This window comes from Urocampus carinirostris, chromosome 2 (assembly GCF_059441175.1).
Source record: "Urocampus carinirostris isolate Australia breed hairy pipefish chromosome 2, RoL_Ucar_1.0, whole genome shotgun sequence".
In the NCBI taxonomy this organism is placed as follows: Eukaryota; Metazoa; Chordata; class Actinopteri; order Syngnathiformes; family Syngnathidae; genus Urocampus; species Urocampus carinirostris.
Genome location: NC_142350.1, coordinates 68,068,560 through 68,084,377, shown reverse-complemented (window position 1 = coordinate 68,084,377; position 15,818 = coordinate 68,068,560). Strand labels below are relative to the sequence as shown.

Below are 15,818 nucleotides of genomic sequence, written 5' to 3'. Positions count from 1 at the left end.
AACCCATTTTGAAGCTGTGTTTGAACCCAAAATCTAGATTAAAACCGTAGTAAGAAACCTTAATTGTAAATTGGAAGCCTGATTTTAAACCCCGACTTTTTGTTAAAAATCAAAATTCAGTTGAAACCTATATTAGAAACTCTTGTCAGAGTCTAGGGCTTTTGTTTTGGACCTGAACCTTAATTTGAAGCTTTGGAACTCTTACCTAGTTTAAAACCCTAATAAGAGGCCTTGAAGCTAAATTGGAAGCCTTATTTCAAACCCCGACTTTTTGTTAAAAAATCAAACTTCAGTTGAAACCTAAAGTAGAAACTCTAATCCTAGTTACCATTGGTAACACAACATTTGTTAGAAACCCCAATAAAAAAAGCTAAACCAGGAAAGATTGTTTTGAAACTCGTATTAGAAACCCTAAAATTTAGTTTGAAGCCTTAAAAGAAACCTTAAACTTACATTGGCAGCCTTATTTCAAACCATAATTTTATTGTCAAAGCCAAACTCGAAACTCAAATTATAGCTTAAAACCTTAACCTTAGTTAGAAACCTTAATAAAAAAAAATAAACCGCGTTTTGAAACTATGTTTGGGACTCTTATTACAGACCTTTAAAACCCTAATGGAAAAACTTTAAAAATATTTGAGAGCCTTATTTCAAACCCCAACCTTATTGTGAAATTCAAACTTTGAAACTCAAACTTTTGTTTGAAACCCAAAAGTCACTTAGAAATCATATTAGAAACCCTAAACCAAGTTTGAAACCCTAATCAGTCAAAGTTCCGAACTTTTAGTCAAATCAGTCTTGGGTTCTGAGCCCTGGGTACAAACATGTACACTAGTTTTAGAGATCAACTCTATTTTGAAACCTTAATTATAACCTAATACTGAGAACAAACCTTCATCTAAATTTGAAACCCCACTCCCGTCTGACGCCCTTGATTTAAAGTGCATATTTCGAAACCGTAATGTCACTTAAAACCTTAATCCTGATTTGAGATCATAATTTTGTAAAAAAACAATAAATCTCAAATAAAAATTCTAATTTGTTCTGCTGGCCTACATGACAGGATAGCAAGCGAACTTGGCGATGCCACACTGGTTTTTGCCGCGTGCCATCCGGATGTAGCCATTCTCCCCGAACGAAGCACCCCAGCTGCAAGAGACAGAAAAGCAGTTACCAAGACTGGCCACACGAGGACGCCATGACACCCAATTTATCAGCAACTTGTACTTTGTTTTCTGTTCTACTTCGTTGCTTTAGTGCATCAAGAGTTGAAATAAGATTCTGCGATCCGTTATCCCTGATCACATATTGTTAGGAGTGGGCACTGAAAATTAACTGCGTTCGTGTGGCTGTGATCCGTTACCCCCATCCCATATTGCTGAGAGCTGGTAATGGACAAAGGCACTTTTGTCGTAAGGTGTGCTGTTCCGGCCCGCATAAAATGACATGCGCAATTGTGGGCACACTCCATTATCCCCAGTTGACTATTGCCGAGAGCAGGAGCCACCAGAGAACAATTTTTGTCAAGCGTGTCGGCCCTTTTTTCCATTACTGTATTTCTGTCTAGAATTAACTGCACCAATCCTTTATCCCAAATCCCATATTGCTGCAAACTGGGACCAGAATAAGGCAGTTTTGTCAGGAAGCGTAGATTCTGGCCTACCTAAAATGAAATGCACCGTTGCCTCTAGATCCATTACGCCCTGTTGGCTTTTGCTGAGAGGAGGGACTGGGAGAGCGCACATCTTTTTGGTTTGGACTGCTGAAACGGGCCATTGTGGCCCGCCTACAAAAAAACTGAGCTGTGATGACTGCAATCCATTATCATTAGTTGACTAGTTCTGAAAGCGGGGCAGAGAGAGCACATTTTTTTTCATGTGTGGTGGCTCTTTTTTCATTCTTCCAGCCTAAAATTAATAGCACTTGAGCAGCAGTGTTCCGTTATCCCTGGTCAACGATTGCTGTGAGCAGGGGCCAGATGAGGAAATTTTTCAGGAGGTGGTCCGCTGAAGCGTGCCATTGTGGCCTGGATAAAATGAAGCTAACTGTTTTGGCTGTGATCCATTATCGCCTGTTGACAAGTCCCGTGAGAGCCAATTTGTGTCATGCGTTGTGGCTCTTTTTTTTCATTCTTCCAGACAAAAGATGAACAGAACTTGAGCAGCCATGATCCATTATCCCTGGTAAAGGATTGCTGCGAGCAGGGGCCATCACAGGACATTTTTTTAGGGGGTTGGTCCGCTGAGCGTGCCATTGTGGCCTGGATTTAATGAAGCTAACTGTTTTGGCTGTGATCCATTATCGCCTGTTGACAAGTCCCGTGAGAGCCAATTTGTGTCATGCGTAGTGGCTCATTTTTTCATTCTTCCAGACAAAAAATGAACAGCACTTGAGCAGTCGTGATCCATTATCCCTGGTCAATGAGTGCTGCGAGCAGAGGCTGGAAGAGGCAAATTTTTGGGGGGTTCGTCTGCTGATGCATGACTTGTGGCCTCCCTATAATGAAGGTAACTGTTTTGGCTGTGATCCATCATCCACTGTTGACTAGTGCAGTCGGAGCAAATTTTTGTCATGCGTAGAGGCTCTTTTTTATTCCTTCACACAAAAATGAACAGCACTTGATCAGCCGCGATCCATTATCCCTGGTCAACGATTACAGCGAGCAGGGGCCAGCAGAGCACATATTTTAAGGGTGTGGTCCGCTGAAGCTCGTCATTGTGGCCTGCCTGGAATGAAGCTAACTGTTTTGGCTGCGATCCATTATTCCCCGTTGACTGATGCAAAAGAGCACTTCTTTGCCATGTGTAGTGCCTTTTTTTCATTTTCCCAGACAAAGATGAAGAGCACTTACGCAGCTGTGATCCATTATCCCCAGTCGACTATAGATATGAGTGGGGGCCTTCACTATGCAGATTTTTGTATAATGCAAGGACTTCTGGTCCCCAGTAAACAATGGATTTTGGTATTACAATTATTATTGTATTACAAAGCTGTAAAATGTTGACATCATAAAAAAATATATTTTTAATGTATATTATGGGATAGAGCACACACCTATTAAGATCATCTAGGCAAAATGAAGCTCTTACCTGTTCTTGACCATCCAGAATGGTTTTCCATCCAGAGTCCCGTAGCCCACCGCCAAAACTGCATGATTCACTTTCTGAGAGCACTTTGGGTCATCGTAAACTCCTGGAAATAGCCATTGAAGTATTCAGACTGAAACGACTTTTTACAATAAGTTGTAGTTTTTTCCCCACCGCTGCTGTAAAAGGCAAAGTCAGGCCTGGAAGCGTCGACGGCGACCGACACGGGTCCGATGGTGGCGAGCGCTCGCCGCAGAGCGCCCTCGTCGTCTCTGGGCAGGACCGTGTAGCTGGAGCAGTTAGCGGCCCGTAGGGCGGCGCTGTAGCGGCACTCGCCCCACTGACAACAACAAAGAAGTCGTATGATGAGAAACTATATGCAACGTTTTCTTTTCATTTATTGTATTTTTGAACTATAACTCTTTTTCATAGTTTGGTTGGCGGTGAGGCTTATATGTAAAATGATTAACACATTATTATATCATTGAGTTTTGCATTTTTATTACTAGTACTGTATATCACTTCTCGTGTTATTTCCAGATTAAACCACAAGAGGGAGCTCTAGGCCTGTGTTGATCATTTCAACCTTGTGTCTTGATTACCGATGTGATGCACCTGTACCCGTTCCTTTGGCGCCAACTGCCTCGGACTCTGATTGGCTCCCTGTCAATATTTGAACCCACATCTATCTGTCACCTGTTGTCAGTCTGTCTGCGAACCTCAGTGTACCCTAGGTAAGGTTTTCTGCCCCTGACTCCCACCTGTTTTTGCTGTTTGTTTCTCGGCTTCCACCCGTTTTTTGATCCTGACCACGTCGACTCTCCTCTCTCCTGAATTCCGATCCCGACCACGTTTTTTGCTCTCCTGTCCCGGCTACTGATCCGTTTTTATGTTCCCGACACCGCCATCGCTCGCCAAATACTACTACAATACCACCAAAATCCAACTACAAAAATACTACAAAATTAAACAGTAATACTACAGCATTACTTCATAATTATAACTACAAAAATGTCACAATTGCCATGGCGCCCAATTGGCCCAGCCCATGTGGCGCCAGCATTAGCTTGTTGACGGATTGGCTCCCTGTCAGTATTTAAACTCAGTCCCGTTAGTCCCCTTTGTTTGTCTGTCTACGAATCTCTGTTTTTACACGGCAAGCTCTTTTTTGCCTGTCCCGGTTTTTGCTCCTGTTTGTCTCCCGGTAAGATCTGTTTTGATCTCAACCACGTCTGCTCTCCCATCACGAATTACGACCTTTTTTGATCTCGACCACGTCTGTTCTCCCGTCCCCAAATAACGATCGTTCTTTTATCTCGACCACGTCTTCTCTCCTCTCCTGGCTTCCGACTCGTTTCCGATCCTGGCCACGTTTTTGCTCTCCTGTCCCGGCTACTGACCCGTTTTTCTGTTCCCGACACCGCCAACGCTCAACAAATACTACCAAAATACCACCAAAATACAACTACAAAAATAAACAGTAATACTACAGCATTACTTCATAATTATAACTACAGAAAGACTACAAAAATGTCACGGTTGCCATTGCGCCCAATTGGCCCTGCCCATGTGAAGCCAGCAGCAGCTTGTTGACGGATTGGTTCCCTGTCAGTATTTTAACTCACTCCTGTTAGTACCCTTTTGTCGGTCCGTCTACGAATCTGTTTTTACACCGCAAGCTCTTTTTCACCTGTCCCGTTTTTTGCTCCTGTTTGTCTCCGGCTACGATCTGTTTTGATCACAACCACGTCTGCTCTCCCGTCCCCGAATAACGATTGTTTTTGATCTTGACCACGTCGACTCTCCTCTCCTGGCTTTCGACTCGTTTCCGATCCTGACCGCGTTTTTTGCTCTCCTGTCCTGGCCGGCTACTGACCCGTTTTTCTGTTCCTGACACCGCCATCGCTCGCCACAGAAGTCCCACTTGCGCGTTTAGGGCGACCTGCTTCCTGCGACCAGCGATCACCGGACCGTGGTTGCAACTGTTTATTATTCTCCCCAGTTTTCGTTCCTGTCTAGTTTGTCCTGTTTGTTTTCGATATTCTGGTTCATTATCTATCCTATCTGTCCTGTCCTGTCCGGTATAGACCCCATCTGTCCGATATCAACTCGGGCAATTGGAATCGATCTCGTCGGTCTCTGACTTCCTGTCTTTCCACGCCACGCCGACGTATTTGACTCCCCATTTCCCGTAAGATAAAAGGCTTGTGTGAGAACGTCACGCGTTTGGGTCCTGATCCTGTTCTGGTTAATGACAGTTTTATCCAGAGGTGGGTAGAGTAGCCAAAATTTTACTCAGATAAGAGTACTTTTACTTCAGAATAACATGACTCAAATAGAAATAAAAGTAGTCATCCAAATTCTTACTTGAGTAAACGTAAAAAACTGCTTGGTGTAACTTTACTGAGTAACTGTAGTCGTAGTTATTGATTTTTTTTTTAAACAAACAATCAGATCATCAAATTATCAAACTCCATCCAATCAACAAAAAATCATTGTAAATGCAAGGGCTTTAATAAAAAATAAAATAAAAATATTATAAATAAATAAATTATTGCCCTGCGATTTTCTGGCAAGCAGTTGAGGGTGTCCCCTGCCCATTGCCTGAAGATAGCTGGGATGGGCTCCAGCACCCCCGTGACCCTACTGAGAATAAGCGGTGCAGATAATGGATGGATGGATGGATGTATAAATGATGCACATATAGCACCAAGTAGTAGCATATATATATATATATATATATGTATAGACGCTCCCCTACTTACGATCATTCGATTCACGACAAACGGTAGATACGAAAAAATTTTTGGGGGATGTCGAAAAATATCCGGACATTGCTGTAAGTCAGATTTTGTATTGTGTGCACCTTTTTCCGAGTACAGGACATTACTGTAGTGCTTCTTTCCGCCACTACCGGCGTGTGGCGCTGTGAGAGGTCCCCCAGCCTCCACACCAAAGAAGAAATCCTCTTTGTACTTCCTAGTTTGTGTGTAGACATACTACAGTATGCTTACTGTATCGTTGACGTTTTTATTGTTTAATATCTCGTGTATCCATTCATTATGGTTGGTGTAAAGTGTAAAGAAGAGGTGAGCCGTTACTTTTTAAATACAAGTGGAATAAGAAAAATCGATGCGGTTGAGAAAATGTTCAGATCGCTTTTTTTGGGCCACTTTTTACCACGAAGGAGGACCTCTTGAAACGCATCTTCCAAAAGTAAGTTAAACTCAACTTTATTCTTTAATTCATTTATTTATTTCGTACAAAACGTCACACGGGGGCAGATTTATTTTCCCTAATAATTTAACTAAGTGTACTCCATCGAAAACAGCCGTATTCTTGTCATTGGAGTCTCTGGGAAGCCCTCTCCTGAAGGCCTTTAGCTCTCTCATCTTATTTGCCATCTCCTCCTTGCACAATGGCGTGCCGACTCCTCCCATGGGCGCGCCAACGAAGCCCCCTGGGCTCCACCATCTCGGAAAAAAGTCGGGGTTTGAAATAAGACAGATTACTAATACAAGCCTTAAACATACTTATACATATTGAAAGATTTTATACATTGGACTATAAAGGATTTTATACAATTGAATACAAATTTCATTTAATATTAATATTCACTGACTGGGCTGTGATGCGAGGTCAGGGCACCCTGGTGGAAAATGTTGTTTACAGGAACGGTGGGAACGGGACGTACGGTTGATAAAATAATCAGCACATCAAGACGCTGGTGACGCAGAAAGGCCCTGATGACATAGGAACGCTCGGTGTTGTTTTGAGTAACCCAGACATCGGGACTCTTCTACGAGTTGGTGAAGCCCAGGGGGCTTCCTTGGCGCGCCCATGGGAGGAGTCGACACGCCATGCGGGGAGAAGATGGCCAAATAATAACATTTTTCTAACGGTAAGATTTAGACCGGTGGAATGAGTGCGCCGAGGTAGACTGCATTCTCTTAGTTTACGTTCGAATTGTACATATGACAAAGGTTTTTTTCCTATAATGAGGAAGACGCCCTTGATGGCGACAGTTATAAGCAGAAAGATGAAGCCGGTTTACCGTGAATTTCTCAATTGCGGTACGGCTTTTTTTAACAGCTACGCTTCATGCGTAACGAGCGTGTTACGAGTAGCGTGGTGGTACCTTTCACAGGCATGGTTTGGGATGAAAGTTATTTTATTATTATTAAAACTTTGAAAACTCTCTCGGTGTACCGTCTTTCTTTGTAAATATGTGTAACCGTGTATAATATGTATTTGCAACTGTATATTTTTGTCATGTATTTATTTTAGAGACTTATTGTGATATGTTTTCTACCGTCGAATCAAAAAGAAGGGGCGGAGCAAACGCGGGCTGACGGGAAGTGGGGTGAAGCTGAGTTAAATCTGTTTGTTGTTGCAGCGGACAATAGTGGATATTTATTTTTCCCACCCTTAACTTTGGAAATATACATTTTTTTCATTGGATTACTTTTAACGGGACCCGGACTCTGCAGGTCTGCATCAAACCTTAAGTACCGGTATCATTTTCCGCTCATGTTCCCGACAGCATTGATTGCATTGTGTACTATATTTGTAATCATGATCACGGCACCTAAAGTCAGAGTCGGGATAAAATTGTGACTGTGTTACATGTTTCAAAATGGGCTCATGCGGCCTATATAGAGGTGCGGCTTGTGTAAGGACAAAACCAGTAAAGCCCGTTAAATGTGGTGCGTGCGGCTTATAATCAGGTGCGCTCGATAGTCCGTATTTTACGGTGGTCGCAGCAACCTAACGGGTCAGCTCAAGTCTAATATTCAATATCTGAGAGGCCTAAAAACGATTTCTAATGAGCTAAAGCATCTCGCTAAAAGCTAACGGTTTCAAAACGGACTTACCTTTCCGGTGTACGGGTACGATTCCTCGGAGTCGATGCCGCCGTTATCGATGACGTATCTGAAGGCGCTGTGGATGAAACCCCCGTTGCAGCCGCGGTTGCCGTACTTGAGCGAGCAGTCCATCAGATTTTGCGGGCTCAGGTCCACCAAGCGGCCCGTGGTCCTGGCCAGCTGGCCCTCCAGGGCCCCTGCCGCGCTGAACGCCCAGCAGGAACCACAGGACCCCTGCAAATACCCCAAAGACACACTTAGCACCAATGTTCCCTCTAAGCTGCGCGCGTGCGCAATCGCGCACTGCCCAGAGCTTTTCCACGCACAAGAAAATCTAGCCAGCTCACAAAAATCAGGGCTCAAAATTGCTAATTAAGAAGCCAAAGTTTGCATGAAGGTAAAAACACACGGGTTCCCCTGACGCTGTGTTCTAAATGCAGTATTTTGAAGTCAATGTCGAAGTAGAACGAAGTTGAGCAAAGTCAATAGAGTTTTTCGAGAACCGGCTTTTTCGGCTCGGCTCACTAAAAAGAACCGACTCTTTTGGGTCCCCAACGGCTCTTCAGGTTGTTTTTGCTGCTTTAATCCCTACACGAGCAAATATGATGTCAAATTATGCACAAAATGACATCAAGGAAGGGGGAATAGAACAAAAAAGAAAAAAATACCAAAATGAAAAAGTAGTGTAAAGCTGAGAAAAAAGAAACAAAAGGAAGAGAAAAGAGAAAGAAAAATTCAGAAAAAAGCCAGAAAAAAAGAAAGAAACGAAGGAAAAAAGTAAATAGAGAACAAAAAGAAAAAAATAACAGCTCGGAAAAAATAAACACAATAAGATTTTTTAAAGGAATAAAAAATTATATAAAAAGTTTGTCTCATCTCATCTCTCATCTCATTAGCTGCACCGCTTATCCTCAGTAGGGTCGCGGGGGTGCTGGAGCCCATCCCAGCAATCATCGGGCAGTGGGCAGGGGACACCCTGAACCGGTTGCCAACCAATCGCAGGGCACACAGGGACAGACAACTCCCCTCGCTCATTCACACCTAGTGACAATTTGGACCGGCCAATCCACCTGAAATGCATGTTTTTGAAATGTGGGAGGAAACCGGAGTGCCCGGAGGAAACCCACGCAAGCACGGGGAGAACATGCAAATTTGTCATAGAATATTTCTGGCGCCGCTTTTTCACCTGCATTTTGACGCTAGTGACGTAACCGCGCTCCCGCCAGTCCACCGACTCGGGAAGGTCAGCAATTTGGCCGCGTGGCGAATCTGAGGGCGTGTCCTGCAGCTCGGTGGGAGGAGTCAAGTTGGCAAAAGACTGGCGGATCTCCTCCGTTGTCTACAAAAAACAGAAATACTGTGTAGAGATATTCTCTAACTGAAAAAAAACCCTCCTTGCAACAGAAACTTCGCCCCCATTTGAATAGAATAGAATAAAATATACCTTTATTGTCATTGTTACAACATGGGATATATTGAGACAACGAAATTGGACGTGGCACTCCAGTTCCACATTTTACTGTGAGCATAAGGAGAACAAAGATAAAGGAACAAAGGAGATGTTTGTGCTGTCCTTGTTGCATAGGCTTTGTTTTCCTCCAGAGGGGGGGGTGTATGAGGGGGTGAGGGACAGACAGAGATGGCCGGATCCAACTAGATGTTTGGTTTTACTGTACACCCGGTCCAATGTTTCCCCCTGGTTGCTAAGTCCATGTATTGAATGAATTTGGGAAGTACAGTTCTTAAGCATGCCCGATTAAAGTCGCCGGCGACGATAAAAGCTCCGTCGGGGTGTGCAAGATGCTTTTTATTGATAGCAGCGGGCAGGAGATTTAGCGCTATGCTAACGTTAGCATCCGGTGGAACGTAAACAGCAACCGCAATGACCACAGTTAGCTCTTTCGGTAGATTGAAGGGTCTACGCGATACTGCTAGAAACTCTATATCAGGTGAGCGGTGTGTGTGAGAGCAAAAAACGTGGTCGGGGTTCGAAACGAGTCGAAAGCCAGGATTGGAGAGTAGACGTGGTCAGGATCAAAACACTGGTCGAAGGCGGGAAACAGACGGTAGCAAAAGCAGGTGGGAGCCAGGGTCGAGAAAGCTTGCCTAAAGTACACTGAGGTTCACAGACGGACTGACAACAGGGGACAGATAGACGTGGGTTTAAATAGTGACAGGGAGACAATCAGAGTCCGAGGTAGTTGGTGCCAAAATTCAAATTTTTGATCGATTTTCCTATTCCTAATATAATTGTACTTTTACAACATTTTTGTATAGAAATTTATTTTGAAAAGATTTGAGAATATTGATATGAATGCGGCCCGACCTCATTGAGACCCTAGCTCTAGTGGCCCCCAAAATTCCCAAATTTTTGATTGACCAACTTTGAGACACAATTCTTTCAGCATATTTTTTAGTTTCCTCCCACTTCCAGTACATTTAGTGCTGCTTAGTATTGAAGGATTTTATACATTTGATTATAAAGGATTTTATACGATTGAATACAAGTTACATTTATTGAGTTTAATGCAAGATATTCACTGACTGGGCTTTAGTTCAATGGCAGGTCACGCTGTTCCAAATGCAGAATATTTTGACTAGGGAATTTTGATAACAGGATTCTGACGGAGGACAGCAGGCGTTGTTTTGAGAACAAGGCCCTGATGACGTAGAAATGCTCGGTGTTGTTTTTGAGTTTTCACGACATCGCGGCACTCTTTTCCGAGATGGTGGAGCCCAGGGGGCTTCGTTGGCGGGCCCATGGGAGGAGTCGGCACGCCATTGTGCAAGGAGAAGATGGCCAATAAGAAGAGAGAGCTAAAGGACTTCAGGAGAGAGCTTCCCAGAGACTCCAACGACACTAATTCGGCCGTTTTTAGTTAAATTGATAATGAAAAAAATTGAAAAAAAAAAAGTACAATTTGAAATGATCAAAAAACGTATAAAATATGAGGAAACCGTACATGGAAACAGACAGTTGCGAAACAAAACAACAAAAACTAGATAGGAATCCATTAAATAATTTTATGATTTACAGGGGCTTGAATACAAATTTCACCACAATTGGTAAAAATGTTGTCGTACTTTTTTAAAAATGGCAGGAAAAAATAAGAAATTTGAGCTATTATTTCCTATGGTTGTGTAAATAGCTGCCTGCTTTTGAAAATAGAACCCATGCTAACCATCTGAACCATATGTGTTAAACTTAAGGCCCCGTGGGGCAGATGTGGCCCGCCACATCATCTTGTGTGGCCTGTGTTACAGCTCTGAGAGAAGCACAAGACACAAAATAAGCTGCATATAGTCAAACGATGACTGGCTGTTTTAGATATGTCCACAGGATGTCGCCAAAGCCAGGTGCCACTTGCAAAGCACCCACCCTAGCTGTATTTTCTGACTGGCATTAATCAACCAGAGACCATTGAGGAAACCCACCCCGGTGTTATTTGTGTCAGGACCAGAACGGAAACAGGACCCAATTGCGTTACGTTTCTCACAAGTATTATTAAAGGAAAGAGGAAGGGCTGCGCCCACGATCTGGAGTTCCCTAGGCGATCCGAACACGGAAGTAGATCTTCGATGGAGGTGTCAAGGACCGAAAAACAGGTCAATAGCCGGTCAGGGGATCAAAAACGTGGTCGGGGTCAGAAACCGGTCGTAATTCAAGACGAGAGAGCAGATGTGGTCAGGATGAAAAACGGGTCGTAAATCGGGACAGGAGAGCAGACATGGTCGAGATCAAAAACGGGTCGTAGCTGGAGACAGACGGGAGCAAAAACGGGACAGGTGGGAGTCAGCGACTTCAAATAAAAAAAATACAAATAAAAAACAGATAGACCTTCAAGTCGTTAAATCAATCCTTAGTCTTATTCTCAATTTTCAGTCTGCATGAGCGGGAAAACCCAAGATCCTGACCAGATCTCCAAGGACGTTCATGCTGAGCTGGTAACTGTGGAGCCCCATGGAGGCTTCCAAGTTGTGCAGCGCGATGAGCATCAGGTTCTTCTCCCACAATCCCCGGCGATGAACATCTTCCAGCTGATTGGCCGAAAATAAGAATTGTGGATTAAAAGTCCCATTGTCATAAAACCATAAAACCATATCCTAACCTGGCTGTGGTACGTCTTTCCGTGCGTCTTCTTCCACAGCGTCCAGTGCGGATCCAGGTTGACCTCCAACATGGCCGCCGCCGGCAACACGAGCAGCATGACCAGCAGGAGACTCAAATTTGCTGAAATTCGGGGTTCGTACACAATTTCACCGCCAAATTTAAGCACCTTTCAAGCACTTTCAAGGCCATTTTTTTATTTTCAAAGGGAACCTATCAGGTTTTTATTTTCCGTTGACTTTCATAACTGAAATTAAGTCGCTATCTGGCTGTTAACACTGTCAAGAACCAGAATAGGAAGAGGACCCAGATGCGTAACGTTTCTCACACAAGCTTTATTTTTCGGGAAATGGGGTAGTCATGTACGCTAAAACAAACGCCAGTGATTCGGCGATTGCTGGGCGGGAGAGGTAAGGCAGCAGTCTGGCGTGGAACGTCAGGAAGCCAGAAGCCGACGAAATCAATACCAGTTACACGGACGGATTGGGTCGATACCGGACAGGACGGGACAGACAGGATTGATATCAGACACTGGAGACTGGAGTTTGGTAGCAAGAAGGAAGAGATAGACGGGAACGATACGAGACACTGGAGATCAATATCAAACAGGACAAAAAAGACGGGAACGATACCAGACACTGGATATTGATATCAAACAAACTGGAGATCGATATTAAAAAATCGCCGGGCAAAAAAGACGGGAACGACAGGAAACACAAGCAGGAAACCAGACATAGTCAAAACACACGTCTTGCGAGTGCAGAGGTTTGTAGACGGACTGACAAAGGGTGAGTGAGAGCACTGAGCTTAAATAGGAGGGAAGCCAATGAGTCAACGAGCCGCAGCTGGCGCCAAATGAGCAGGGCCAATTGGCAACCGTGACAAACACATACTTTGTGCTATTCTGAGCTATATCTATTGTTGATCAACGATCTTTTTGTGTCAATGGGCTGCTATAAACTGACATGAATTCTGCCATTCTGCTTTAACAATGCAGCTTGGCTACAGCACAGGGAAAGGGATCCATAGCAAGGTTTTTGCCTTTTGGGGTACCCGTAGCAGCATATGGCGGACAATTATATAAGCTCCCTCCAGGTGGGGCTCAAGTTACGTAAAATAAAAGCAAATGTCTTCACCTTCAAGAAAATCCACGTATATGTGAAAGTTCATGTATTTCTGCTTATGATTCAAATCAATATTGTTTTTCTATTTTATGAATATTTTTTTATTTTAAAATAGGAGATGCTAAATAATACACACTGTGCTTTTAAATACCGTCTTTTCACCAGAATTGGATCACAATAATCCTCATTCAGTAGCGGCTTTAAAGTGTTTTTAATTTAATATTTGTTGTGTATTTGTTTTTTGGGGTCCTTGGACCTTCAGTTCTAAATATTATGAACGTAACATTTTAAGTCCGCTGTTATCAAACCTACACTGAAACGACCCAACCTTGATCCAGAAAGCTTATGTAATTATAGACCTGTGTCAAACCAACCGGTTCTTTCTGAAGTACTTGAAAAATTGGTGGCACAGCAGCTGAATGATTTTATATCCGAAAACAATCTTTTTGAATCCATGCAATCAGGATTCAGGGCTAACCACTCTACTGAGACAGCTCTGATTAAGGTAACCAACTGGTAATGGACTCTGGCACTTCATCACTTTTGCTGCTGCTGGACCTTAGTGCTGCTTTTGACACAGTGGACCATGATATCTTACTAGAACGGTTGGAAAAATGGATTGGTCTCTCAGGAACCGTCCTCTCATGGTTCCGATCCTACCTTTCAGATAGGGCGCACTGTGTTAAATATGGCGTAATGACATCTGAGCCCTTGAGTGTTAACTGTGGTGTTCCACAGGGTTCAGTACTTGGCCCCCTTCTTTTAAGCATTTACATGCTTCCATGAGGTGATATCAATCGCAAGTATAATATCAGTTTTCATTGCTACGCAGATGACACTCAACTCTATCTTCCGTTGGAGGGATCTGCCACAATAAATTGTGGAAATTTGGAGGCCTGCCTCACTCAGATAAAAGAGTGGACGTCACTAAATTTCTTGCGTCTTAACTCTGAAAAGACTGAAATGTTAGTTATTGGTCCACCTAAATGCCGTGACTAATTCTCAAAAATTGCTGTGAACATTGACAAATGTCACATCACACAGAGTAACTCAGTTAAAAATTTAGGTGTCCTATTTGACCCCGATCTGTCCTTTCAAACACACGTGAAGAAAATTCCTAGAACCGCTTTCTTCCATCTTCGCAACATTGCTAAAATTCGTTCTATACTGTCTCAGTCGGATGCGTATATTATAATTCACACTTTGTTACCTCCCGTCTCGATCACTGTAATGCACTACTCTCCGGTCTCCCGAAGTCCAGAATCAAGAGTCTTCAGCTGGTACAAAAAGCTGCAGCGAGGCTTTTAACTAGGACAAGAAAGTCCGATCACATTACGCCGATTTTGGCTAACCTGCATTGGCTCCCTGTTAGCCTAAGATGTGATTTCAAGGTTCTCTTGGTATTATACAAAATCATACATGGACTTACTCCCTCGTATCTTTCAGATTTAATTTCCCCCTATGTTCCGGTCCCGAGCCTTCGCTCTGAAAATGCTGGTCTACTCGTGATCCCAAGAGCCAAGAAGAAATCAGGATGTTCGAAAGCGTTCTCCATTCGGGCCCCGGTGCTGTGGAATGCTCTTCCCCCTGAGATCTGACCTGCAACCTCAGTGGAAATGTTTAAATCTAAGCTTAAAACACACTTCTACTCTATAGCATATGAATAACCTATACTTTTTGTTGACAATATTGCAGTATTATTTGTTATTGCAACATTCATTTTAGCCTGGTCATCCTGAAAGGGGGATTACCACATGTGCGGTCCCTTCTCAAGGTTTCTTCAATTTCCTCATGTTCAGGTTTTAGAGTTTTTCCTTGCCCTCATGTTGGTTTCAGATCAGGGGATGGTGTCATAATAGTCATAAATAATAGTCTATGCAATAACCTGAGCAGCCCTTTGAGACTCTTTGTGATTAAGGGCTATACAAATAAAAATGACTTGACTTTTAGTTTCGTTATGTACACTGCAGCATTAAATGTCATTTAAATATCAACAGGATGCTTAGTTCTGAATACTGAAGAAGGCAGGATTTCAAAATAGTAGTTCCTTGGAAGGTTTTATTACAGAATCTATTCTGTCTATAAATAAATGAATGGACAATAACTGTGGCAATTCACTTATGCAAATGCTGATGTGCTTTACCATAATTCGTCTAGAAAAAGGGCAGTCTATAAGTTGATTCAAATGGAGATTGTTTATCATAGAGTTTTAAAAATGCTCGGGTTGAATAGAGGGGTGTTGAGCACCCCTCCAAAACGAGATGGTTACGCCCATGATCGAATCACTTAAAAACTCTTACAAAAACTTTACAAATTGTTTAAATTTTATGTGACCTAAATCCATAAAAAACACATTTTAAAGTGACGCGCTATGCCATTTAGAGCAAAATGATGAAAAATAACGAATACTTTGTGAAAGTTGGTGCGACTTGCCTGAATGAAGCATCTCAAAGGCCGAAGAGGAAGCTAAGATTTCTCGAAGTTCCTCTTCGACTAACTGAATATATTCAGCTTCCAATAAAAAAGGTTTTCAGGTATTTCAGCAAAGAATAATGCGTCAAAAAGAGGAAGAAGAAGAGAAAAAAACCGTTTTGTGGGTTATTTCCTCTTTTACTAGAGTTAAAAAGAAGTCAAC

General features: G+C 42.9%; 1 protein-coding gene across 1 annotated transcript; it reads right to left on the bottom strand.

Annotated features, from left to right (window-relative positions):
* Positions 1–835: 835 nt before the first annotated feature.
* On the bottom strand, positions 836–15,815 carry LOC148373088 (cathepsin S-like). Its single transcript, XM_088327590.1, has 8 exons — positions 15,617–15,815; positions 12,061–12,182; positions 11,867–11,989; positions 9,138–9,290; positions 7,961–8,185; positions 3,261–3,426; positions 3,090–3,192; positions 836–1,149 (listed from the first exon to the last, which is right to left on the bottom strand). The coding sequence occupies exons 1-8, from the start codon at positions 15,627–15,629 to the stop codon at positions 1,053–1,055; spliced, it is 1,002 nt and encodes a 333-aa protein (XP_088183716.1). The 5' UTR covers positions 15,630–15,815; the 3' UTR covers positions 836–1,052.
* Positions 15,816–15,818: the final 3 nt, after the last annotated feature.

What these genes read in the sequence shown, in the direction of transcription:
- LOC148373088 (XM_088327590.1), bottom strand. An exon ending in TCACTAGCGTCAAAATGCAG is followed by an intron (nt 8,186 to 9,137) that starts GTGAAAAAGCGG and finishes GGGTATTTGCAG; the next exon opens with GGGTCCTGTGGTTCCTGCTG. An exon ending in TTCTGGATGGTCAAGAACAG is followed by an intron (nt 1,150 to 3,089) that starts GTAAGAGCTTCA and finishes TGTCTCTTGCAG; the next exon opens with CTGGGGTGCTTCGTTCGGGG.